General features: G+C 45.7%; 1 protein-coding gene across 5 annotated transcripts in view; it reads right to left on the bottom strand.

Moving 5' to 3' along the window:
- Positions 1-26,686, bottom strand: part of SMARCC1 (SWI/SNF related BAF chromatin remodeling complex subunit C1) — an 845,345-nt gene that overhangs the window by 793,481 nt on the left and 25,178 nt on the right. For all 5 annotated transcript variants that reach the window (XM_069210868.1, XM_069210871.1, XM_069210870.1 and 2 more), the window contains exon 3: positions 1,800-1,885. In XM_069210868.1, coding sequence (XP_069066969.1) covers positions 1,800-1,885 — 86 coding nt within the window. The remainder of the gene's footprint in view (positions 1-1,799; positions 1,886-26,686) is intronic.

The following is a 26,686-nucleotide window of genomic DNA, read 5'->3' as shown; positions in this document are numbered from 1 at the left end:
TGCTTTTAAGGATGACTCTGGGCTACAGTGAGTTGGATTCGAATCTGCTTGACTTCAGGCTGGAGCTAGACGTCAGTTGCCATTCTCCCGTTTGGGTAGATAATCTCTTTCTCGCAGTTGACCGGAGTCATCAACTTGCAGACCCCAGAAAGATGAAGCTGAATATATAGGCCCTGCCGCCTTGCCCATAAGGTGATACATTTGGCTTTTATGCTTTGCTTTGATACTATAATCATATATATTTGCTGTGTACATTGCAACTGAGAAGCACTGTGATATATTTTGCTTTCATTGCTGCGACTACGTTGTGTGCTTGAAATCTACTAATTTCGTCTCTCAAGAACTTGTGGGTGGGGAAGAATTAACAACAATAAAGGTCTTCTTTGAACTCAGAAGTGCATTCCAGAGAGGGTCTGTAAGCTCCGGTAGGAGATATGTAGGAAAGCAGAACAGTTAGTCACACGTGAACCAGCCGGTTTCACTAAAAGGATGCAGAGTCTCTCACCTGCGATTGCACTCCTGAAGCAACTGGAGGCTCTCTACAGCTCCTCCTGCGGGTTAAGTGTCTGGTTCCTCTTCCGATGGGAATTGGCTGAGCCAATTCCATCCTGGGTCCCTCATCTGGGTGGTAGTATGCAGGTGTTCCCATATTACCCTCATTTCCCTGGCTGGCGGGGAGGGGGTTGATGATAAGAAGTTGCAGTCCTTGCTGCTCCAGGTGACACCTTCTGGCATATGGAGTCAACACAAGTCACAGTACACAGACTCCTGCCCAATCTGCACTATGAAATTCTTCCTATCGGACCTGTCCTGTCACATGGGGCCGTCACTCACTACCGAACAAGGCTCAACCTTAGGTGGCCTAAACATAAGGGCTGAAACATGCTGACACACAATGGGTTGTAGACACATTACATCCTTTTCAGAAATCTCACCTTTCCAAATTTTGACCATATTAAATGCACCCAATTGTAAAGGGATATGGTGGGGTGCTCTTCAGGTATTTCTTTTTGTTTAGCATGTAGACCCCCGTCAGATAAATAATCAAAACTGTTCACTGGGAGATAGTCAAGCCCATCCTCATTTACAGGGACCAGAATAGACCCAATGATGGAACATAACACTAAATCGTGTATGAGGGTCACAGAAGAAACCAAAGTGGACTTGATGCTTTAAGTCTGGACCAAGATCCAGGACCATAGCTATAGAATACCTTTGAAGCAACAGATATGAAAGTGTGCATCTTCAAAATACAATTAGTTAAGAGCAACACTGAATTTAGCTTTTTTCCAACCATTTCTAACAGTCTCCTCCACATAATGATGACCACACTATATACTGAACTATAGAGCACCAAATAGGTTTTAAAGAAGGACAAACGACAAATCATTTTACCTGGTGCAAAAAAACTAGCTATATCAAATTGATAGCCTGGGCCTTCTGGAACACTTAATGACTATGAACAGGCCACTAACTTTTCAATGTTAGATTTGCAGCCAGTAGTGCCCAGTGTGTCTTTCAGCTCCCTCCTCAACCCTGGGGGCCTATCTGATGACAGTAACACTTGGTGCCAAAATAATATTATTGAGTTAAAATTTTAAAGGCTAAAATTTTAAATGTTTGTTGAATGTGGTTTCGTTTTTAACAGTTGGCCAGTCTGAAATGTGGCAGATTACTTTGTATTGTAGGTTGGCAACCTGAGTCCGCTGCACCTAAGTTTTTATTTTTAAAGCTCATAGTGATGAAATCTCCGGCAAATAGGTTAATAAAACAAAAAAAAACAAAAAAAAAAAACTTACCAGCCTTGCTCATTCTTGTACTTGTAAGCAGCTCCAAGAATATGAGACAGAGGTCCAGCACCCTTGAAATCCATAAAACACTTTGCCTAAATTTAAAGCAAATATTAATAGCAATTAGTAGATTTTCCTCGACAAAGATTAACAAGGTAACTGCCTTTCTCTATAAACTACAAAATCTAAACGTAAGCACTCTAAACAGCAGGTTGAAAACGAAAAAAATATAATCAGTAATTCCAATAAAAAATGCTCCCCACTCAGTCTTCCAAGATGTTTTCCTAGATAATACATTTTTCACCATACCATCATTTCAACATTGCATAGACTTTATAAGAAACAGAATTGGGAAGGACAATAAACTACAAATAAACACTCCACAAGGAAATTAAACTGGTACAATAAATTATATCCTTGAAGAATACGGATAGTATTAATGGTAGGAAGAAAAGAAAACCCAATTAGGTGGCTGAAGAACAACTGTCTATATCACTCTAATCCACCACGCTCTACTCCACAAAAAGAATCAAAGATCAAGTACGGCTCCTAAAAACAGAAGTTAACATAAGACAAATAGCAAGCACTGGCAAAACCAATAGGTCTTGCCTAAACATGAGCTACCGGCTTGACAATGTGTTTCTGCCATGTTGCACACCAGTGTGGCTGCTCTTCAGCATGGCTAAAAGTTAGGAGGGTAAAGTGTCAGAATGGAGTGGGGGAGTAGTGTTGCAAAGTGGATTTGTTGGAGTAGTAGAGTTGGAGTTGAGTAGAAGGGAGTAGAGTTCAGTGGAGTGGGGTAGAGTAGGGTGGAGTAGGTTGAGGGAAACTGAGGTAGTCTGGTAGACTGGATTGGGGTAGAGTAGGGTGGGGTGGATTGGAGTAGGGTGAGGTGCACTGAATTGGGGTGGATTAGAGTGGGGTAGATTAGATTTGGGCGATATGGGACTGGAGTGGAGCTGGCGGATTAGACTGAACTGGGGTGGATTGCAGTAGATTTGACTGGAGTCAAGTGGGGTAGATGGGAGTGGGGTGGATCGGTGTAGACTGGATGGGGTGGACAGCATTGAGTGGGGTGGAGTGGTGTTTGATGGGGTGGATTGGATTGGGTGGGGTGTAATGGACTGGGGTGGAGTGAGGTGGATTGGATTGAGTGAGGAGGGGTGGATTGGATTGAGTGGGACTGGATTGGGATGGAGTATACTGGAAAGGGGTTGGGTGGACTGGTGTGGCGTGGACTACTGGATTGGGGTGGATTACGGTGAACTTGATTTAAGTGGGAGGATTGAAGCAGGGTGGATTGAGGTGCGATGGATTGGACTGGGGTGGACTGGAGTGGAGTAGACTGTATTGGATTAATGTGTGGTGGACTGGATTGGAGCGGGTGGAGTGAAATGGGATGGAGTGGGGCAGACTGGATTGGGGTTAGGTGGATTGCAGTGAGGCAGACTGTTTTGGATTGAAGTGCAGTGGATGGTTTTGGACTATTTATTCTGAATTGCTGCAGGGCACATTGGAGGGGGCTATTTGTTTTGGATTGCAATGGAGCACACTGGAGTGGCTATTTGTTGTAGACTGCAGTGAAGCAGAGTGGGGTATTTGCTTTGAACTGCAGTGAGGCGAAGTGGGATATATGCTTTGGACTGGAGTGGGGCAGACTGGAGTGGGGCAGATTGTTTTGGACTGGCGTGGGGCAGATTGTGTTGGACTGGCGTGGGGCAGATTGTGTTGGACTGGCGTGGGGCAGATTGTGTTGGACTGGCGTGGGGCAGATTGTGTTGGACTGGCGTGGGGCAGATTGTGTTGGACTGGCGTGGGGCAGATTGTGTTGGATTGGTGTGGATTTCAGACTCCAACAGGGCCCATAACAAAGGCCAAACTTAAGGGGCCATTAGGCCTCCTTTTGTTTCACTATCCTCATTCGGATCTACCAGAGCCTCACACCTAGATGCAATTGCAAGGGAAGGGAAACAAAGGCACACTGCTTGTTATCACTTCACAAATACTTGGTAGGCATGCTTTTTAGTTCGTTTAATCCCCGTATAGGAGATATGTGTGCACAGTAAGAATGTCAGGTGGGTTGGTCTATTCCAGTCTTTACACAATTAACAATTTAAATACCACAATTTTGTTATATTTCTTTTACAGACCTACTTACCCAACTGCAGGGTGTCAAAGCCCTTTACATCACACGTTAATAAAATACATTGATAATAAATCCTATAAATCTATGTACAGGATGTGTTACATAGGGCAGTGAGGGTTACAAGGTGTAGGAGTCACATGTCCTTCATAGCTCACTGTGCTATATTAGGATTACAGTTTATGAACTGGGAGTAACAAATGGATCTCTATGTTAAAAGCAGTAACTCACTCATCTAGCTCCTAAAATAAAAATCTGTCATCTGCATGATGTGCTTTTCAAGAGACACACTAACTGTAGGAAGTTGGCTCTGTATGCACAGAGTCCAAGGGTTCCCCTTAGAGGTAAGATAGTGACAAAAAGAGATAATACTAATGCTCTATTTTGTGGTAGTGTGGTCGAGCAGTAGGCTTATCAAAGGAGTAGTGTTAAGCATTTGTTGTACATACACACAGGCAATAAATGAGGAACACACACTCAGAGACAATTCCAGGCCAATAGGTTTTTGTATAGAAAAATATATTTTCTTAGTTTATTTTAAGAACCACAGGTTCAAATTCTACATGTAATACTTTGCATGAAAAGTATTGCAGGTAAGTACTTTAGGAACTTTGAATAATCACAATAGCATATATACTTTTCAAATAAAACACATATAGCTACTTTAAAATTAGACAGTGCAATTTTCAACAGTTCCTGGGGGAGGTAAGTATTTGTTAATTTTTGTAGGTAAGTAAACCACCTACGGGGTTCAAGTTTGGGTCCAAGGTAGCCCACCGTTGGGGGTTCAGAGCAACCCCAAAGTTACCACACCAGCAGCTCAGGGCCGGTCAGGTGCAGAGTTCAAAGTGGTGCCCAAAACGCATAGGCTTCAATGGAGATGGGGGTGCCCCGGTTCCAGTCTGCCAGCAGGTAAGTACCCGCGTCTTCGGAGGGCAGACCAGGGGGGTTTTGTAGGGCACCGGGGGGGACACAAGTTAGCACAGAAAGTACACCCTCAGCCGCACGGGGGCGGCCGGGTGCAGTGTGCAAACACACGTCGGGTTTTCAATTGGAATCAATGGGAGACCAAGGGGTCTCTTCAGCGATGCAGGCAGGCAAGGGGGGGGGGGAGGGGGGGGGGGCCTCGGGGTAACCACCACCTGGGCAAGGGAGAGGGCCTCCTGGGGGTCACTCCTGCACTGGAGTTCCGAACTTTCAGGTCCTGGGGGCTGCGGGTGCAGAGTCTTTTCCAGGCATCAGGATCTGGGAGTCAGGCAGTCGCGGTCAGGGGGAGCCTCGGGATTCCCTCTGCAGGCGTCGCTGTGGGGGCTCAGGGGCGGCAACTCTGGCTACTCACGGTCTTGTAGTCGCCGGGGTGTCCTCCCTGAAGTGTTGTTTCTCCAAAACTCGAGCCGGGGACGTCGGGTGCAGAGTAGCAAGTCTCACGCTTCCGGCGGGAAACGCAGTTGTCTTGAAGTTGCTTCTTTGGAAACAAAGTTGCAGTCTTGGGTGAACAGAGCCGCTGTCCTCTGGAGTTTCTTGGTCCTTCTAGAGCAGGGCAGTCCTCTGAGGATTCAGAGGTCGCTGGTCCTGTGGAAAGCGTCGCTGGAGCAGTTTTCTTCCGAAGGGGGGAGACAGGCCGGTAGAGCTGGGGCCAAAGCAGTTGGTGTCTCAGTCTTCTCTGCAGGGTTTTTCAGCTCAGCAGTCCTCTTCTTCTTAGGTTGCAGGAATCTGAGTTCCTAGGTTCAGGGGAGCCCTTAAATACTAAATTTAAGGGCGTGTTTAGGTCTGGGGGGTTAGTAGCCAATGGCTACTAGCCCCGAGGGTGGGTACACCCTCTTTGTGCCTCCTCCCAAGGGGAGGGGGTCACATTCCTATCCCTATTGGGGGAATCCCCCATCTGCAAGATGGAGGATTTCTAAAAGTTAGAGTCACCTCAGCTCAGGACACCTTGGGGCTGTCCTGACTGGCCAGTGACTCCTCCTTGTTATTCTCATTATTTCCTCCGGCCTTGCTGCCAAAAGTGGGGCCGTGGCCAGAGGGGGTGGGCAACTCCACTAGCTGGAGTGCCCTGTGGTGCTGGAACAAAGGGGGTGAGCCTTTGAGGCTCACCGCCAGGTGTTACAGCTCCTGTCTGGGGGAGGTGATAGCATCTCCACCCAGTGCAGGCTTTGATACTAGCCACAGAGTGACAAAGGCACTCTCCCCATGTGGTCAGCAACATGTCTCGAGTGTGGCATGCTGCTAAAACCAGTCAGCCTACACGGGTAGTTGGTTAAGGTTTCAGGGGGCACCTCTAAGGTGCCCTCTGGGGTGTATTTTGCAATAAAATGTACACTGGCATCTGTGTGCATTTATTGTGCTGAGAAGTTTGATACCAAACTTCCCAGTTTTCAGTGTAGCCATTATGGTGCTGTGGAGTTCGTGTTTGACAGACTCCCAGACCATATACTCTTATGGCTACCCTGCACCTACAATGTCTAAGGTTTTGCTTAGACACTGTAGGGGCACAGTGCTCATGCACTGGTGCCCTCACCTATGGTATAGTGCACCTTGCCTTAGGGCTGTAAGGCCTGCTAGAGGGGTGACTTATCTATACTGCATAGGCAGTGTGAGGTTGGCATGGCACCCTGAGGGGAGTGCCATGTCGACTTACTCGTTTTGTCATCACCAGCACACACAAGCTGGCAAGCAGTGTGTCTGTGCTGAGAGAGGGGTCCCCAGGGTGGCATAAGATATACTGCAGCCCTTAGAGACCTTCCCTGGCATCAGGGCCCTTGGTACCAGGGGTACCAGTTACAAGGGACTTACCTGGATGCCAGGGTGTGCCAATTGTGAAAACAAAAGTACAGGTTAGGGAAAGAACACTGGGGCTGGGGCCTGGTTAGCAGGCCTCAGCACACTTTCAATTCAAAACATAGCATCAGCAAAGGCAAAAAGTCAGGGGGTAACCATGCCAAGGAGGCATTTCCTTACACTAACCCTCCACTCTACTTTGATTCAAAACTGTGACGAGAGAAAACACAGGTTTCTCCAACAAATGTGTTACCCTCCAAGGTTATCTTACTATTATTATTGTTATATGTAATGATATTTTAAAATGTTGACTCTGCAACCAATTTTGCACAATAGGTTTAGTGCTATGTTTCTCCTTGTAGCCAACTTCTTTGTGGCAGAGTTTTTTAAAAATAAATCTGTAAATTGAGGTCCACATTTTGCTTTGGGTTTAAGTCACTATTTTGGCACAACCCAGATAAAAAAAATCTCATTTGTTAAATCTCATAATTCTTTCAAAAGGTAACCATGATAGACCTGCATTAGTGAGAAGTGTTAAGATGTGAGGTCACTTCTTGTGAAAAGGACACCACACCCGTTTTAGAAAAATAGCCAATGTTTTATCTGTCTAAAACAAGACCAAAATGATAAAAATCCGACATATAAAAATAAATCTATGAATTCTGCAAGATTTACTCAAAAATACAGTTCCTTGAAGTCTATAGCTTCACCTGGGGCTTCCTCTATTTTACATGTATTGGTGAGCTAATACGAACCATATTTCCAACTTCTAAAGGTGTTAGTTTGACACCCTTTTTGGTATCATATAATTTATTTTGTTTTTGTTGAATATGATTCATGTTTTCTTTTACCACCTGCATCAAACTTGTCACATCAGAATTTTTTGCTAAACCACTTTTCCATCTACGCCTGTCTAAAGTTGTGTTTGCCATTCTTCCCCTAATAACTCAAAAAGGCGAGATTTTTGTAGGTAAGTGAAGTGTAAGTCTGTAAAACCAAATCGTACTATTTAAAGACTTCTCTATATCATGGTGTCCATTTTAGGCACACTTAATACACTCACCCACAACCCAAGCTAGCTCTTCACGTGTTTAATGCAACAAGATTCCACAAATTCTCAAAATCATGGCTTACAAATAGAGTACCATTATCTGAAATGAGATTATACGGGAAACCTTCTCTCAAACGTTTCCTTAAGGAAATCAACTACTACTCTAGTGGCAGGTTCCTTAACCATTTTAATCTCAGACCATTTGGACACATAATCCATCAACACCAAAATATACATTTTACAAGATAACACATCATAAGGTCCCATAACATAAATCTCTAACTTAACCCATGGCCTGTCCGGACACTCGATGAGTATAAGAGGAGGTGTGACCACTTTGAACCTTTTATCAGCCGATCCACAAACACAACAATTGCTGATTACCTCCTCCACATCCTTTCTTCCCCACCAAAGTGTTTCACAATTACGTTTGTAAAGGGACATACCCAAATGGCCATCATGTGCCTTCTTAATAATATTCACTCTGACTTAATGTGGTGGAATAATCTTATCCGTATATAATAACATTCCATCTTCAATAGAAATCTCACTACTAATAGAAACCTTTACAGTACGGTTGCAACAATGGAGACAAAGGTTTCTCACAGGGCCTCCCATTTCTTACCTTTTCACAAACTTGTTGCAAAATATCATCTGTTATAGTAAGCATCCATCCATTCATTCATTCATTCTCTGAGCATGTCCTCATATCTGGTACATCCAAAGCTGCTACCATACAATCTTTCTCCATCAGAACAGAAAATTCTACTTCCTAATCTTCTTTCTTCTGCGGAAAACGTGATAAATAGTCAGCTCTTCCATTCTTTCCTCCTGTAATATAGTCAATATCAAACTGATACTGTAAACGTTTTGATACTAACCTCAGAATTCTGGGGGGTACAACACTTATTCACTCCAATGCACAGTATACCGACTAAAGGTTTATGATCAGTTAACATCTTGAAACACCTTTCCCAAATATATGATCTAAACTTTTCAATGGCCCAGATACACACTAATATGTCATGCTTGATTCCGCTTCTCTGAGCACCCTACAAGCAAAGCCACTGTATTTTTAGAGCCATTAACTTCTTGTGTTACGTAGCTCTTAAACCTACTTGACTGGCATCAACAGTAAAACAGCATGACTGGGGTCAAAAGATTTGAGAGCTTCATTCAGACATGCATCACTTTAATTTCTTCAAATGCTTTCATTCACTCATTCCCCCACACAACCTTTACTCCTTTCTTTAACAAATTGGTAAGCAAAGTCTAGAATGTATCTGGAGTACAACTCACATAAACCAACTAAAGATTTAACCCCTGTCTTGTCTGTAGAAGGAGGAGCCATGGTGATTGTATCAACTAAACCTGGTCTCGGTTTGATTTCTTCCACTGAAATCACATGTCCTCAGTACTCAACTTCTGTGCACCCAAACATACACTTTACTGTCTTCAGTACCACTCCTTGTTTTTGAAAAATGCTTAATACTTTTTGGAGACATGTTTCATGTGTGTCTTCATTGTCAGCCAAGACCAGAACATCATCCTGAAACACCCAAAATCTCTTTAAGTAAATTATACATGACTCTCTGAAAGACTGAGGCAGCAGAGGCAAAACCAAAAGGCATGCGTCAGTATGAAAGTTCCTACATGTGAAATGAACGCACTGAAATGACGTGAATCAAGATGAAGTTCGACCTGATAAGCACTGGCCGAACAGTTTATAAAGTATTTTGGCACCCCTTAGACGTGCAAACAGATCACTGATCTTTGGTATTGGGCGTGAGTGTACCCAAATTTCCATTTTTTACTTTCCCCCTCACAATCTACTACTAGAACCTGTTGTTTTGCTCCAGGTTTCAATATCATGCCAATTATACACTGGTGAAATCACCCCAGGATGTCAAGTCCTTTGACAGCAACATATATATTACCTCTGATCCTTCTACCTTTGAATTCTAGATCATCCTCAATGTAATCCAAAAGTTCAATTCTACGACCTTCATATAAGACAGGAGAACGATCAGGTGGCATCAAAGGTCTATCACCCTCTGTTTCACTGAATAAAGATTGTGTCATCATAGTGATTCTAGAACCAGAATCACCTGATAATTTAATAACATTGTCCCCTAATTTTATTTCTAGGATAGGGTCAACATAATCCTTACGATAATTGTCTTGTTTAGCCTCATCAACCACAGAAAAAATTCAGGCTCTGGTTTGTTCTCGGATTCCACAACTCAAACTTTCTTTTGCGTAATTTTTTTGTTTGTTTTTTCAAAACAATAGTTATAAGAAACACTAATGCTGGACACTTCCCTCCTTTTGCATGTGGAGTGTTACCACACCGAAAGCACAAATTTGTATTGTTGAAATCAGAGTTAAAGCTCTTTTTTGGTCTTGCCCATTTCTGCACAGGTTTGGTGACTTCAGCGATTTTCAGCATTTCAATCAAGTTATCACCAAACTCCTTCAAGGATGCTTGTAGAATCTCAATGCTTCTTGCTACTTTGATAGACTCTTCAAGAGTTGGATTACTCATGGCTAATAATTTTTGCCTAATTTGTTGGTCTTCGTAGTACTGAAACGTATGGCTCCACATCCTTTCCTTCATAAAAAAAAAGTATGTCTCCAGACTGTAAGACTGGAAACAGCTGTTTCATATTGATCTAAAGCATCATCAACCTCTTGTACAGGTACATCAGGTACGTGTCTGTAGACAGATATACCTTCAAACCCTAAAGAATGAAGAATCTTTTTTTTTTCTTTCTGCACTAAATATTAAGGCTCCTATAGCACCTAAATACATTTCAAATGCATCAAACCATGCATCTCACTTAACAGGAGGTTCATCTGGCTTATCTAAAAATGCTGGTGGTGGTTTAACCCGCTGAATATTAGACATGATTAATGTTAAAACTATTAATAATATATAAGCACTGTTTGAATCCTTTTTCTATTAGACAATATAGTAAGGCAGTGGTTCCCAACCTGTGGTCCGGGGACCCCTGGGGGTCCGCGAAGCCTTCTCAGGGGGTCTGCGAGAGCCTAGAAAATTACAAAATATTAACAAATATTGACAAATGAGGTCCCCAGCTTCCAGTAATGACTCAGGCAGGAGTCCCCGGATTCCAATGATGATTCAGTGGGGGTCCCTGGGTTCCATTAATGTTAAAGTAGGGGTCCACAGAAATCAAAAGGTTGGGAACCACTGTAGTAAGGTGTGCAAATCACCATGGCCTGCGCTGTGAATAAAATAAAAAAATAAAAAAAAAACATTACATAAATAAATATAGTATGGTGCGTGAAGTGAGGTGTGTCAATCGCCATGGTCCGCGCCGTGGGACAACATAGAAAACACAGTATTTAAGTAAAAATAGTATGCTGTGAGAATCACTGTGATCCAATCTGTCAGAGCAAAATTAAATATCGTCAGCCATATAGAAACAGAGCACGTTGTTGCAAAAAAAGATTAATAATATATTGATATCCTTGATTAGGTGTGCAAATCACTGCGGTCCACACGTTGACTAACGGAGCTCAGCAGACGAATGGCGCACTGTGACGCAAGGAAGTCAGGCAGCGTCAAACAGGAATGCCTCACTCGTAGAACAGTGTACAGAAAGGTGTCAAACAGGCAAAGTCAGGCAGAATAGGAAAATGTCTCCACGTAAAACACAATGACGTCCCTCTACGAACCAGGAATGCCTCACTCCTCAGACGACGTACGGAAATAACGTCACAAACTGGCAGAATACTAAAATGTCTGTATGTCCGACGACAAACATGATGATGTGGCATAGCACATTCCTCACCGCCAAGTCCTCACCGTTTTTTCACAAAATGTAACATTGCCAATAATAAGCAAATTATAGTAGGATGAGTTCCTTCCCCGCTCCACGTTCCTCTTATCACTCCACATCCGCTGCAGGCTCGATTATTACTATTGCAGTCTCAGCTATAGGCTGCAGAGTAATCTGATTACGAGAGTCTCCACAAGATGACAAATCAGAAAAGTAACAAATGCAGGTAAGTACTGTTCCGTACTTAATTCCACTGTATGTACCACTTAAATCTTCCTGTAGGAAATAAGAAGTAATTCCACAAACCACATTTAAGTCCGTGTGTGTAGCCAGCTCGTCGCCAAAAATCCTGTAATAAGTACTCTGACCACAGGATGAAGATAAGTACTTGTTTATTAGTAGAGGCTACACGGTTGTGGAGCAGCAGAGTCAGCGAACATTCAGAGCATCTTCAGTTCATACAATAACTGTCCAACACTTCACAGCCCAGCACCAGAATGTGTTAAATTATCACAGTAATCATCACAGTACTACATCTGGCGCAGTACCAGACCTAATTTGCTAGCAGCTAAATTTCATGCAGACTAATTTAACAGTATCAAATGTATTAGTAAATTAAACTAATTGCTAAACTTTGCCCCCTCCTTACCCCCACTGGATCTGCTCAAAACGTGACATATCGAACAGTAAGCTAAAACTCTGCTAAATTGTGTGGCTACATCAAACAGTAACTAATTATTAGCAAAAGAACCCTCCTTCCATTCCCTCCTCCTCCACTCCCACCGAAATCTTCCCACTTTCATGTGCCTCCGTGAAATTACCAAAAGTAGGCTAAACATGAGACGCCACTGCCGAACTTTGTGCAGATCAAACAGGTGGTGGCTGTAGGAAGTTGGCTCTGTATGCACTATTTCAAAGTAAGGAATAGTATGCACAGAGTCCAAGGGTCCCCTTAGAGGTAAGATAGTGGCCAAAAGAGATAATACTCATTCATTCATTCATTCATTCATATATATTCTCTCTCTCTCTCTCTCTCTCTCTCTCTCTCTCTCTCTCTCTCTCTCTCTCTCTCTCTCTCTCTCTCTCTCTCTCTCTCTCTCTCTCTCTCTCTCTCTCTCTCTCTCTCTCTCTCTCTCTCTCTCTCTCTCTCTCTCTCTCTCTCTCTGTGTGTGTGTGTGTGTGATCCAGGCAAAACCGGTGCCCTCCATTCCCGGCTTCCTCGAGTCTTTAGATTAGTGTGTCATGAACCACTGTGTCAAAGACTGCCAAAAGGTCTAACAGAATACCATTTTTGTAAGGTCATGCCAGATGGAAATAAGGGCCGATTCTGTGTCTCTTCCTGGACAGAACTGAGTTTGGAAGTCAGAAAGAATGCAATTCTCTGCAATGAACTGAACACTGATCTTTATTGTCCAGCGTGTTCTTTTTTTTTTTTTTTTTTTTAAATAACTGGGTATGTGTGCCATTTTAAGCATTCTAGGAAAAATCCTGCTTTGAAAGAGTTGTTGAGATGTGTTCTGACAGGGACGGCCACAGAAGTTGATAGTCACATTTTTTTGAAGATTTGAGGTGGGCAAGAATCAGACCAGCAAGCCCTCTGGCTTGCTTGCTTGCTTGGACAAAAACCAGAAATTTAGTGGGTGATAATTTGCTGAAGGAGCATAGAGAATGTTCTTGCCTTTACCCACAGGGTTTTGTAGGAAACGGACCAGGGCTGTTTTTTTGGGTTTAAATTAGAATCCACAATGTTTGCTTTAGTTAGTTCAGGGAGTATTTTATAAATTTCGTTCTCAACACACATTGCATTGTGGAATCAGTTGGAACAGTATATATTTTTTTGCCCTTTTGATTGTAGACCTTTCTGTTGTGTCTATGTAGGCAGATCTTATATTGACAGTTTATGTTTGGAGCTATTTATTTTGAAGCTTAACAATTTGTATTTGGATCTTTTTTAATTCTGCATTCATCAAAGGGGCGTGTTTTCTTTTGATATGAATAGGTGTCTTCAGTGGAATATGGAGACGAAAAGCTTTCTAGAACATCCTCAAAGTAGTCTCTGTTCAGAATTGACCATTACAAGATCTGTGTTTGAGGTAAGGAGGTTTTCTAGTTCCTCCAAATTTAGTACATTCGAGGGTCGATGTCTTGTTTAGGACAAAAAGATTTTATTTGGGGTGAGTTTTAGAGTCTTGAGTTGAAAGGCAACAAGATAGTGGTCTGACCAAGTGGCTGAAGTAATTGTTTGGAACATGACTAGGTCTGGTTTGGTGAATATGATACCTAATGTGTCCAGCAACGTATGTGGGATTAGGAAAGGGATGTTGTAGGTTGTGTCACTGAGGACGTTTCTGAGGAGTAGCATAATAGGTGTGTCAAACGATATGTTAAGGTCACCAGTGATGCAGTGTATGTTTGAGTATACTGCCAAAAGTTTAGCAACCGTATCTAGCAATGTGTCTGGATAAGTTACTTTCCTAGGTGATGGTCTGTAGAGAACAAAAAAAAAAAATGTACATGAAAAGGTTGATATCACAAAGAGGATCTGATAACCTTACAAGGAAGCATCCTAGGCTTTGGTGAGATGTGTTGCTTCTTTAAATATAACTAAGCCGTCTCCTTGTTTGACTGTGCGATTTTGACTTACAGTTTGAGATCCTGGTGTAACAAATATCAAAAGGTCAAATATCTGGTACAATTTTTTCTTTTTTTTTTTTTTTTTTTTTTTTTTTTTAAATGGAATGAGTATTCATCAGTAGCCTATCTACAAGTGTTTGCTGGGGGGGTGAGTTTGTGCTACAGAAGGCAAGTATTGTTAAGTTGTGGGTGATCTGTTACTGGGAAGTAGTGTTAAACAAATCACTCTGTCATCCATGAGTTATCAAAATCTTCCTCCAAAAGGCTTAGATGACATTTTTTTGGTCTGGGTGTGTGGGTAGTAAAGTGTTATTGAAATTGACAGGGTAGGTTGTGGAGTTGTGTGTGAAAGCTGGGTTTGTTTTGCGATAACAAAGGGGAAGCAAAATTATAAAGACTGTTGTGGGTTCCTTTCTTTTGCATATGTTGAAGGTGCAAGGGTGAAGGGTGGTGGTGGTGGTGGTGGTGGGGCATTAGGGTCATGCAGTATAGATCTTAATTCAGCAATGGATGATAGACGTGTGAATGAGTTGTAATTTGTGGATTGAGCGATTGGTATATTTGTTGCATGGGAAGTATGTAGTAGAGATAGTTTGAAAGTGAATGCTTTTTACTAGTGTTCAGAGGAGAATAGATGCATACAGATTAATTGGGATGGTGAGGAGTTTTGGAACACGTGAGATTTTGTTAGGTAATTTTCTATGTGTGTTTTTTGTGGGCTAGTATTGTATATATTGGTAGTGATTTGAGATTTAGGATTTAAGGTGAGGGACTGGTCATTTGAGTATGTTGAAGAAGAAGATGGTGGGATTTTGTTTGTCACTAGACTGGATAGGTGATGTATGTGCCTTTTTGGAAGAGGAACGTGTTGAAAGTGTGTTGTCTCTGGTTGTGTTTGAGAAGAAAAGGAGGGGGGTTTTGTGGTAATGTGATTAGACAGATGGTTGAAGAAGGGATTCAAAGGGGGGGCAAGGGTAAAGCTAGAGAAAGCAAGGGGGTATTAAAAGGGTTTTGTTGGTAAAGAATGAGAGTTTGTGTTTTTTTTTTTTATTGGTATGCAAGCAAAATGTTTATTTGGTTGTGTTATAGTACAGAGTTGTTTGCTGTGAGCTGCTGTGCATTGCTGCATCTTGAAGTGTGCTTGCAGATTATAAAACGGGCAGCATCCCTGCCCTTGACCTCCGGGCTTAGGAGAATGCTTGGGTGGAGGAGGGGTTATAGCTGACTGGTAGGCGAAACATTAATAAAACGTATTTTTTTTTTAAACTGTGGCATTTCCCAGGAGTCAGCTCTATCCCCATTTTGATTACTTACAGTTAATAAAAACTCAGACTGTCTTGACTATATTGGGGTGGGATGGGCAGTTTCTAGTGCTTAAGTATTCCAAGACAAAGGTGATAATGCCTAACATTCACTTGTCATATAGTAACGTATTGCAAAACACGAGAAACCTCAAGATGCATTTATTTCTTAAATCTGCAAAGAGCAAGCCACCTTCTTGTGTACATGCTCAAAGAGGTTTTCTCCTTTCCTGCGTAAGTAGTATTATACTATCTGAAGTCTACATTGGACTACAGCCACATTAAAGGAACTTTTATGTCCAACCTTGCTACACAGTAGATTCCAGTCATGTCCAGCGACTGACCTCAATCACAGAACCCACAATGAATTGATCAAAGGGGGAGTGAAGGGAGGCCAGGGACCAAGATGGGCACGCAGCATTGAAGCTCCGGCCAATTCTGCCCTTCAACCATTGCAGATGGACCAGCAAACATACCATTGTGCAACCAAAAAAACGTCTCTACCATCCCCAAGTACCTGCAGCTAATATACCTGCCAAAAGCCACTGTACATGGGACTCAGCCAGCAGCTAGATCTTTCCTCTGAGACCATGCAGCACTGCTTGCCGTGGGAGAGTCCGCACAGTATGTCGGTAAAACCGCCTCCCGGGTGATTACTGCCTCCGAGCCCCTGCATGCTGGCCCAACTCCAGCAGCACACCGCAATGCAGAGGATGCCTTTGCGACGGGAAGACAGGTGGCCACCCAATCCGGGCCTCCACATGCAGCTGGATATAAGCAAAAAAAGGCCTAATGTTGGAGCCTACTTACCTGTCTAACGCCGAGACAACACGGCTAGGACTGTGCACTGACTAACTCCCTGCTGGTATGAAATCATGCTTTCTTACTCTCTGATGCAGCCAAGTCACACTATCTGCCGCTGCCACCTGGCAGGCCTATTGCTGGTCTTTTGACCTTGGCCTACCCCTCCTGAACTTTATTACCCTACACTGGGGATCAGCAACCTCCCTTGCCCACCATTTTTCAGTGCCTCATGACCACACCTAGTGTTGGTGGCTCAGCACATCCCCACAAAATCAAACGCACTTGAGGGCCATCACCTCTCTGCTCCTCTTTAATTGGCAACAGGAGGTTACACATTTCTCCCCGGCAGTTATAACAGCTCCACTGTTTTTTGATTCGCTACCTCTGGCCTGTTTAGAAGGCCCATATTCTGGGGCACCTTGACCATACATCATTCCCAAACCACAGTGACCATGTTGTGAAAGTGGACTACAGCCGCCCACAACCCCACCTGGCTTCAGCCATCTTGACACTGGTCTCATCCAATACTCCCTTCTCCAGACATGGTACGCGAAGACCCCCGGCAACGTAAACTGCCCTTTGAAAAGTCTAAACTGATAGACACCACCTGACATGGAGACCAGGGCCCCATCACTGAGCAGCTGTCTAAGCTCCATAATGGTAGACCTTCGAGCCAGCTTCAGTGCCATAGATGGATGGTTCAATTGTCTCACTAGCCGCTTTAACCGCGTGGGGTAATGACTGGACAGGCGGAATGTCTCAATAGCGACAAATAATGTATTTCCGGAATGGAAGCCCGTGCCGCCACAACATACAGAAATTGAAGTCCCGCCTACATACAGTAGCTATAAAAAATTAGAAACTGGAGGCCCACAGCCGCCCCAACAACATCCTTTATTTTGGGTATAGCAGAATCAACAGAGAAGGGTCACCTCAATCTGTTCGCCGAAGGCCCTCTCCCTGAACTACTGGGCCACCAAAACTTCACACCCACCTTTGTTGTGGAGCACACACACAGAGCTCTTGCCACCAACACATGGCACCACATTACGACCATAGTCACACGACTCCTCAACTTCAGGGATCGCGATACCGTGCTCCGACTAGCTAGAGAGCTCAAGGTACTACAACAGTCTCCATTTTCCTGGATTTTTGCAACAGGGGAATCAGGAGGCACACCACAAGTTCCACAAGGCCATGGCAGCGCTGCAAAACCTTGGCCTGCGTATGGTTTGCTGTACCCGGCCCATCTTCTTGTGGGCACTAATGAAAGACCCTATTTCTTCAACAACCCAGCCGACATCCGTGGTTCCGTAAACAACTTGCCAGGGATCATTCTTCATCTTGGCACAAACTGCCAGACCACTCCACTCCGGACTCTAAAGCTACTGCCAGCAGAGACAGATTTTCACCAGACTCCTGTCTTCAAAAGATACAGGTCCTTTATCATGACTCTTGTGCCCCATGTAACTCTGTTCGGTTGCCACATTTCTACATTGCTATACTTTGAACCACTGGATACAACCCATCTTCATTCACCTTATACTGAACACTATCATAAATAAATAACGGACAAAGAGTGGGAAGGAATCGTGATGTCACCCAAAACCAGTTGCATACCAACAAGAAGCATTGCACCTATATAGTTATTTGACAGTCATAATACACCACATTTTTTAGAGCAGATGAGCAGGCATGAGAGATAGGCCGACGTCATGGAAGTAGCCCATTTAGCAGTGGGCAACCAAAAGTATGGCCGCCTTGCTACATATCAGCAGCAGGACACAAGGTTTCAGTATCTTCTAACAGGGTTGCTCAATTGAAACAGAGACCACAAGTCCCAGAATGTATTTAGTTACCAAATTAAAGCCCATAGCTTGAAACACTGTGCCCCTTAAGATTCCTAGAGGCCCCACAGTTTGCAGTGTTCACTATAATGTATAACTCACTACCTTATTTGAAGTCTTTAAAAATAAATCATGAGCAGCATAGATCACATGTGCCTTACAAACATACTGCATATTCAATTGGTCAGGGGTAGACAAATCTTGTCATCTAGGCTGCAGTCTTGCCAAGTTTCAAGCATAAAGTTCATAAGCTGGTTTATCATGTAAGGCTGCCACACCCTGACATCTTACAATGCTCAAAAGACGAGAACCTTGGAGCGGCAGAGCAGCCCCACATGCTACTAACAGCCCCTCAAAGTTCAAGACTAGCACTACCGTGCCTCATTATGTCATGGTCCGTCAGGCACACTCTTGCTGGGAGCATTTTACAAAAAAATAAATGTGTGCCTCCAGTACAGAAGGAAATTCGCTCCTGCACTGAAGATCCGTGTAGGAAGTTGGCTCTGTATGTGCTATTTCAAAGTAAGGAATAGCATGCACAGAGTCCCAGGGTTCCCCTTAGAGGTAAAATAGTGGTAAAAATAGATAATACTAATGCTCTATTTTGTGGTAGTGGTCGAGCAGTAGGCTTATCCAAGGAGTAGTGTTAAGCATTTGTTGCACATACACATAGACAATAAATGAGGTACACACACTCAGAGACAAATCCAGCCAATAGGTTTTGTATAGAAAAATATCTTTTCTTAGTTTATTTTAAGAACCACAGGTTCAAATTCTACATGTAATATCTCATTCGAAAGGTATTGCAGGTAAGTACTTTAGGAACTTTAAATCATAAAAATTGCATGTATACTTTTCAAGTTATTGACAAATAGCTGTTTTAAAAGTGGACACTTAGTGCAATTTTCACAGTTCCTGGGGGAGGTAAGTTTTTGTTAATTTTACCAGGTAAGTAAGACACTTACAGGGTTCAGTTCTTGGTCCAAGGTAGCCCACCGTTGGGGGTTCAGAGCAACCCCAAAGTCACCACACCAGCAGCTCAGGGCCGGTCAGGTGCAGAGTTCAAAGTGGTGCCCAAAACACATAGGCTAGAATGGAGAGAAGGGGGTGCCCCGGTTCCGGTCTGCTTGCAGGTAAGTACCCGCGTCTTCGGAGGACAGACCAGGGGGGGGTTTTGTAGGGCACCGGGGGGGACACAAGCCCACACAGAAATTTCACCCTCAGCGGCGCGGGGGCGGCCGGGTGCAGTGTAGAAACAAGCGTCGGGTTCGCAATGTTAGTCTATGAGAGATCTCGGGATCTCTTCAGCGCTGCAGGCAGGCATGGGGGGGGTTCCTCGGGGAAACCTCCACTTGGGCAAGGGAGAGGGACTCCTGGGGGTCACTTCTCCAGTGAAAGTCCGGTCCTTCAGGTCCTGGGGGCTGCGGGTGCAGGGTCTCTCCCAGGCGTCGGGACTTTGGATTCAAGGAGTCGCGGTCAGGGGAAGCCTCGGGATTCCCTCTGCAGGCGGCGCTGTGGGGGCTCAGGGGGGACAGGTTTTGGTACTCACAGTATCAGAGTAGTCCTGGGGTCCCTCCTGAGGTGTTGGATCTCCACCAGCCGAGTCGGGGTCGCCGGGTGCAGTGTTGCAAGTCTCACGCTTCTTGCGGGGAGCTTGCAGGGTTCTTTCAAGGCTGCTGGAAACAAAGTTGCAGCCTTTCTTGGAGCAGGTCCGCTGTCCTCGGGAGTTTCTTGTCTTTTCGAAGCAGGGGCAGTCCTCAGAGGATGTCGAGGTCGCTGGTCCCTTTGGAAGGCGTCGCTGGAGCAGGGTCTTTGGAAGGCAGGAGACAGGCCGGTGAGTTTCTGGAGCCAAGGCAGTTGTCGTCTTCTGGTCTTCCTCTGCAGGGGTTTTTCAGCTAGGCAGTCCTTCTTCTTGTAGTTGCAGGAATCTCATTTTCTAGGGTTCAGGGTAGCCCCTAAATACTAAATTTAAGGGCGTGTTTAGGTCTGGGGGGTTAGTAGCCAATGGCTACTAGCCCTGAGGGTGGGTACACCCTCTTTGTGCCTCCTCCCAAGGGGAGGGGGTCACAATCCTAACCCTATTGGGGGAATCCTCCATCTGCAAGATGGAGGATTTCTAAAAGTTAGAGTCACCTCAGCTCAGGACACCTTAGGGGCTGTCCTGACTGGCCAGTGACTCCTCCTTGTTGCTTTCTTTGTTCCCTCCAGCCTTGCCGCCAAAAGTGGGGGCCGTGGCCGGAGGGGGCGGGCAACTCCACTAAGCTGGAGTGCCCTGCTGGGCTGTGACAAAGGGGTGAGCCTTTGAGGCTCACCGCCAGGTGTCACAGCTCCTGCCTGGGGGAGGTGTTAGCATCTCCACCCAGTGCAGGCTTTGTTACTGGCCTCAGAGTGACAAAGGCACTCTCCCCATGGGGCCAGCAACATGTCTCTAGTGTGGCAGGCTGCTGGAACTAGTCAGCCTACACAGACAGTCGGTTAAGTTTCAGGGGGCACCTCTAAGGTGCCCTCTGTGGTGTATTTTACAATAAAATGTACACTGGCATCAGTGTGCATTTATTGTGCTGAGAAGTTTGATACCAAACTTCCCAGTTTTCAGTGTAGCCATTATGGTGCTGTGGAGTTCGTGTTTGACAGACTCCCAGACCATATACTCTTATGGCTACCCTGCACTTACAATGTCTAAGGTTTTGTTTAGACACTGTAGGGGTACCATGCTCATGCACTGGTACCCTCACCTATGGTATAGTGCACCCTGCCTTAGGGCTGTAAGGCCTGCTAGAGGGGTGTCTTACCTATACTGCATAGGCAGTGAGAGGCTGGCATGGCACCCTGAGGGGAGTGCCATGTCGACTTACTCGTTTTGTCCTCACTAGCACACACAAGCTGGCAAGCAGTGTGTCTGTGCTGAGTGAGAGGTCTCCAGGGTGGCATAAGACATGCTGCAGCCCTTAGAGACCTTCCTTGGCATCAGGGCCCTTGGTACTAGAAGTACCAGTTACAAGGGACTTATCTGGATGCCAGGGTCTGCCAATTGTGGATACAAAAGTACAGGTTAGGGAAAGAACACTGGTGCTGGGGCCTGGTTAGCAGGCCTCAGCACACTTTCAATTGTAAACATAGCATCAGCAAAGGCAAAAAGTCAGGGGGCAACCATGCCAAGGAGGCATTTCCTTACAATCCGAAACACAAAAAAATAGAACAGACCGGCAGTTTCAAACCACTTTTCAGGGGGAGACTGACTTGCACTTAGAGGGGGCTAGGATATTGCAGGGCAAGTCCCACAGATCACTGGGCGGGACACCAAGTTGCTGTCTCGGCCACCACAGCCATGTGTGAAAACCTCATAGCTTGCCTACCACAGCAGAGATAATTTCACTACAGGACCCATTGCCATCATACCGTCCACTACACCTATCCTCACACACATGGTGTAACTCCACAGTTACTGGGGGCGCTGGGGGGCGGGCATAAGAACTTTCCACTCCCCGGATGACGTGATACAGCAAACACCACTCATGCTCACACCCTCATAGTTAATCACTCATGCTCACACCCTCATAGTTAATCGATATGGATGTGAGACAGTCATGTTGTCTCGCTGTCAAGAACTGATGTGTCCCACATGCTTTTTTATTTCGCCACCCACAAAAAAAAATACGCTTGAGTTTCCATGTTTTTTTTTTTTTGCATTTCACATGTAGAACGCTCAATAAGTAATTAACAAAAAATAAATAAAAAACAGAGGACGGGGATCCTCCTATGAGCACGTGCAGTGGTCAGGTGTACCCCTTTGTAGTGAGGGAGATGGAGCTCTCTGGACAGGTCCCTAGAACGTTTGTACCCCCCTTCCCAAACAGTGCCTTCAAGTGGGCTCTAATGTGCGCCACTTCCTTCTGCTTCTTACCTCTGTTCCCATTAGTAATATAGCATAAACACAGAAACAAAGGCAGCCACTTACTTCCTTGATGGACCGCTCCAGTGCAAATGAGGGACGAAAACGTAAAGATGTGCCAGTCTAAAACAATGCCTGACGAATATGAGGACCCAACCACAAGGAGCCCTTAAATAACTCTAAAAAGAAGGTTGGTCACTCTATACAGTGACCCACCTATCAGAGAGGTCAGGGACGTCTCCTACCTGGCCAAACCAACCAGATGCCCCCAGGGGCCTCTGCACATCTTATTTTCAAGATGGCAGAATCAAGTGGCCACCTGGCTCTGGGAACCTCCCTAGGGGAGGGGCTGGATAGGTGGTGGTCACTCCCCTGCCCTTTGTGTAGTTTTGTGCCAGGGCGCGCAAAGGGGGGGGTTCCTGAACTGGTAAAACCAGATTATGCAAGGAGGGCGCCAAATGTGCAGTCTGGTGGCACTCGGAGGCCATCCCACCCCAGCCCTTAGACACCTAATACACAGGGAGAGATGGTCACACCTCTCCATTGCAGTAAACCCTATGGTCTGCTCCTTCGGCCTGAGCCTGGCTCATCAGCAGAACAGTGTCTGGGGTCAGCAGCAGCACGGGCTGGCAGCTGGACCCCGTAAGGCTGCACAGGCAGAACTGTGGGGAACCCTCAGAGTACATGGTATCATGCAACTAACACTGGAATCAGTACATGTTTGATACCAAACAGGCTTAGGTTCGGAGTAGCCATTATGTAGTTGGACCACTCGTGTTGACCTTAAGATGGCTTCCCCGCACTTAGAGCCCAGGAATTGGCCTAGAGACATGCACCCTGCCCTTGGGCTGAAGGGCCTACCAGAGGGGTGACTGCCCTTTCACACAGGCTGCAATGGTAGGCCTGGTGTCACAGTTTGCATGGGAGCCTATGGGTGGCATAATACATGCTGCAGCCCATAGGGGACCCCTGGTGCACCAATGCCCTAGGTACCTATGTACCATATACTAGGGACTTACAAGGGTGCCCCAGTATGCCAACTGTGGGTGTGAAAATTAGCAACCATCTAAATTTTGGGGAGAGAGCACTGTCACTGAGGTCCTGGTTGGCAGGATCCCAGTGAACTACTGTAAAAACACACTGATATCAGGCAAAAAAGTGGAGGTAACTAAAACAGAAAGATGGCACTTTCCTACAGTTACTAATAAATCCCTCATTGGCATCACTGGTGGTTTATTCATCTGAGATGTTTGATACCAAACATCTCTATATTCAGAGAAACCATCATGCAGCTGGTAAACGTATAGTGACCAGTGTCCAGCACATGCATTTAAAATGGCTTCCCAGTTCACTTACTATGTCTGAGAATTGGCAAAGACATAGCACAGGCATTAACTCCTGCACTTGACTCACTCCAGGGTTGGCATCATGAAAGACAATCAAATACCTGTGTATCTTGCGCCCAGCGCGGCCTGCTTAAAATCATACATTTGACACCGGTTTACCATGTGGATAATTTTGGCCGCTTTATTACTGTGGACAACGTGCAACTGACCATGATGGGTTACATTTTATCATGTAAATCACTGCCCGTGAAATGCGTACTTACGACAATATACATTCAGTTTATACAGTGGCTAATTTTACTCTCAAACTTTTACAACTTGCAGTGATTGGTGGGCCTTCAAGTCCTGGCCTCCTTTTGCCAAGTCTCCTTTTTGGCCTTCTTTTGCTGGCAGTCTCACCTTTCCCTTTTGGGAGGGGGCTTGCTACAATATAGTTTGTTTTACCTCATTGCTGTTGCAGGGGGTAGCTTTAAATCCTTTTGGATTAGGCCCAACTCGCTACCTATGCCGTGCCATCCGATCTGGCGGGTCTGGGTTTCGAGTGCCGTGTTCCGCTTACTCCCCTTTAGTTTGACCACATTACACCCTGCTGTGAGGCATCCCAAGGTGTGTGGTTTTTGTCCGCATACCCCCTTACTGGGTGCGTTTTTGGGTAAAACTTTGTTTAAGTTCCGCCACGCTGATCAAGAGGCTTACGTCTCTTGGCAGCTCCCCCTGTAGCTTTTTTTGTTTTTGTTTTTTGTTATGCCATCCCTGCCTTCAGGTTGTCCCAGAAGATGGCCGTCCCTTCGGCTGATAGAGGTATGCCGTCCGATGCATAAAGTTATGGACGCCTTAGGTGGATCAAACCATGGCGGATGCTCTCCAGGTCATTCACCTTGCAGTATTTGGTGACTTCAATATTTAGTTTCCTCCTGGAGTTATCCACTGCCTTGTTTGAGGTTGCCCCACGCCAAGTGAGTCTGGGGATGATCTCAGACCAGATGATGGTAGTGCACCCTAAGAGTCTGGTGAGGGACCAGAGTGTCTGCCTGATTTCACTCAACAGGACCTTCCGTCCCATTCTAGGCAGGTCGTTCCCTCCCAAATGGATGATTATTGTGCCGGGGTGGCTCTGCGCTGCCTCGAGTTGGTTTATTAAGATCTGTTGGAGCTGTGACCATTTCATCCCCGGAGAGCCCAACCAGCGAACCGCCTTTGTTGATCCGCTTCTTGCTGTGCTGTTGCTGTGTTGTATCCACCATGTTTCTAACCTGGATATAAATGAATGCCCAACAATCCATGTGGGCTTGGTATCTGCGCCTGCCAATGTAATGAAATAAATCCGTCACAATAGGTGAGGGCGGATATAGCTCCTGTAAGCCTTTGAACGCCATCTGCCGACCGCCTGGATGGCGCTCGCCTTTAACCCCAATCCAGCTGCTGTTGTGGCGGCCCCAATGTGGAACGAGTGTGCGCTGAAATCTGCGGGAGAAGGCCTGCTTTCGCTAAAGTCTTCCGTAAGACGGCGGTGAACTGGAATCTGCTTACGTACTCCCTATTCAAATGCTTGAATACTGGACCGGGGCCGCTCAGGCATGCCTCCAGATACTCCCTAAATACGCATACCGGGCAATACTGCGCTTGGTTAATACATTGTAGCTTTATCTGGGCGCTCTTGCCCGCCTGGTCAGTCGTTGACCGTCTCAATGATAAGTTGACCCAGTCTGGCCCTAACGGTCAGTCTTCTGCTTGCAGGCAGGTGGTGCCCCCTGATTTTTTGGATGCTGCGACCAGTTCGCCCCCACTCTGAAAGCCCCGAAGGCGGCAATGACCAACGCTGCTCTGAATAGTAGAAATTCTTACCTATTATCCGCTACTGCCTGCAAGGAGTCCGCTAAGCGGGTTAATTTATCAAGATCAATGGGATGCCTGGTGTCTGCCCTATCCCCCTTGAGTCGCTTCCAGCCCTTCAATGCAGTTTTGATGCAATGCCCTGCGGTGGGATTGGTACCTGTTTGTAGCTTAGAGTAATGAGCCACCCCCGCCAGGTGCGCTTGGGCCCATGATTTGGTTTTTCTTTGTTGGAAAGCCCACATTATGAAACGCTCTGCGGCTGCTCTGGTTGCAGCTGGGTCTGTCAATGAATCCAGCCCCCCTATTTCCATTACTACCCTGGTATATTTGTTGTAACTTCTGACCGTCTGTGGGTTGAATGCGTTCTGTATTAGTAGGGACAAGTCTGTTCCCCCAGCTCCCACATTTCTGCTGGAAAAGGCGTCATCTTGTGGCTTGCTTCCGGAGCGAGTTTCCTGAACCTGTCCATCTGATAACGAGAAAGGGCATCCGCCCGTGAGTTTTTTATGCCCTGTACATGCCTGGCCCCGACATCCAGGTTACCCTTAACTTGAATGTAGAGATCTGCCCCATTCCCACGCAGCAGCAGTGGCGCAAATGATTTAAAACATTCTTTGATTAACGTGCTGATATGCTCACCCTCTACTGGCATACGTGGCGTGCTGGGTGCCGGTGCTACCGTGAGAAGCTCATCTGCGGTCTGGTCCCCACTCCTTGGCTTTTTAGATGCCCTTTTCGTTGGCTTCGTTTCTGTCCTCTTGGCGTGGCGTTCCCTCCCGTGCCGGTTTCTTCTGTTAGGTCCAACACGACTGGGGCAGTTAATTCTTTCTCTTGGTTTTCAACACCGCTATCCTCCATTTTTGCCCACAGCTAGTCTTTTCCTCGTTTTAAAGCTTCCGCCCGCATGTGAGATATCATTTTTTCTAGGTCGTCCTGCGGTTCCATCATTTGGCCGTCTTCCATGTTCACGAATTGGATAAGATGCCGATTGACCCCTACTGGTTCCCCAGTGGATGCTTTACTTGCCGAGTAGGAACTTTGAAAAAACGCCTTCTGACTTTGGCGTATAACATCTGGGTGCAGGTGTTGCACTTGCGTAAATGCTGTCCTAAACGCTCGGGGTGAATCTTCGCGCTGCTAATTACCGTCAGCCGATCTTTCCGCCTCGTGTGCCAAATGCTTACAGAGGCCGACCGCGGCGCTCAGCTGCCCGAATCATTCAACGCCGCACTTCAACGAGGTTGCGCGTGCTCACCCTGCTGTACTCCGTCGAATTCTGAGCCAGCCACAGCTCCGAGTTCGACCGCCCGGCTGAGCTGTGGAAGACGGGTCGTGTCTCCCTGATAAGGGCGGTCCCCGCTTCAATAGGAGGCGCGCAAGCGTACCTGCCGCAGCTCCGAGCTGGACTGGTCAATTCCGATGAGTCAGGCGGGTCGCGTCGTCCTGACGAAGGCAGAC

The sequence above is a fragment of the Pleurodeles waltl genome, chromosome 10 (genome assembly GCF_031143425.1).
Source record: "Pleurodeles waltl isolate 20211129_DDA chromosome 10, aPleWal1.hap1.20221129, whole genome shotgun sequence".
Classification (NCBI taxonomy): Eukaryota; Metazoa; Chordata; class Amphibia; order Caudata; family Salamandridae; genus Pleurodeles; species Pleurodeles waltl.
This window is presented reverse-complemented; position numbering and strand designations above follow the sequence as displayed.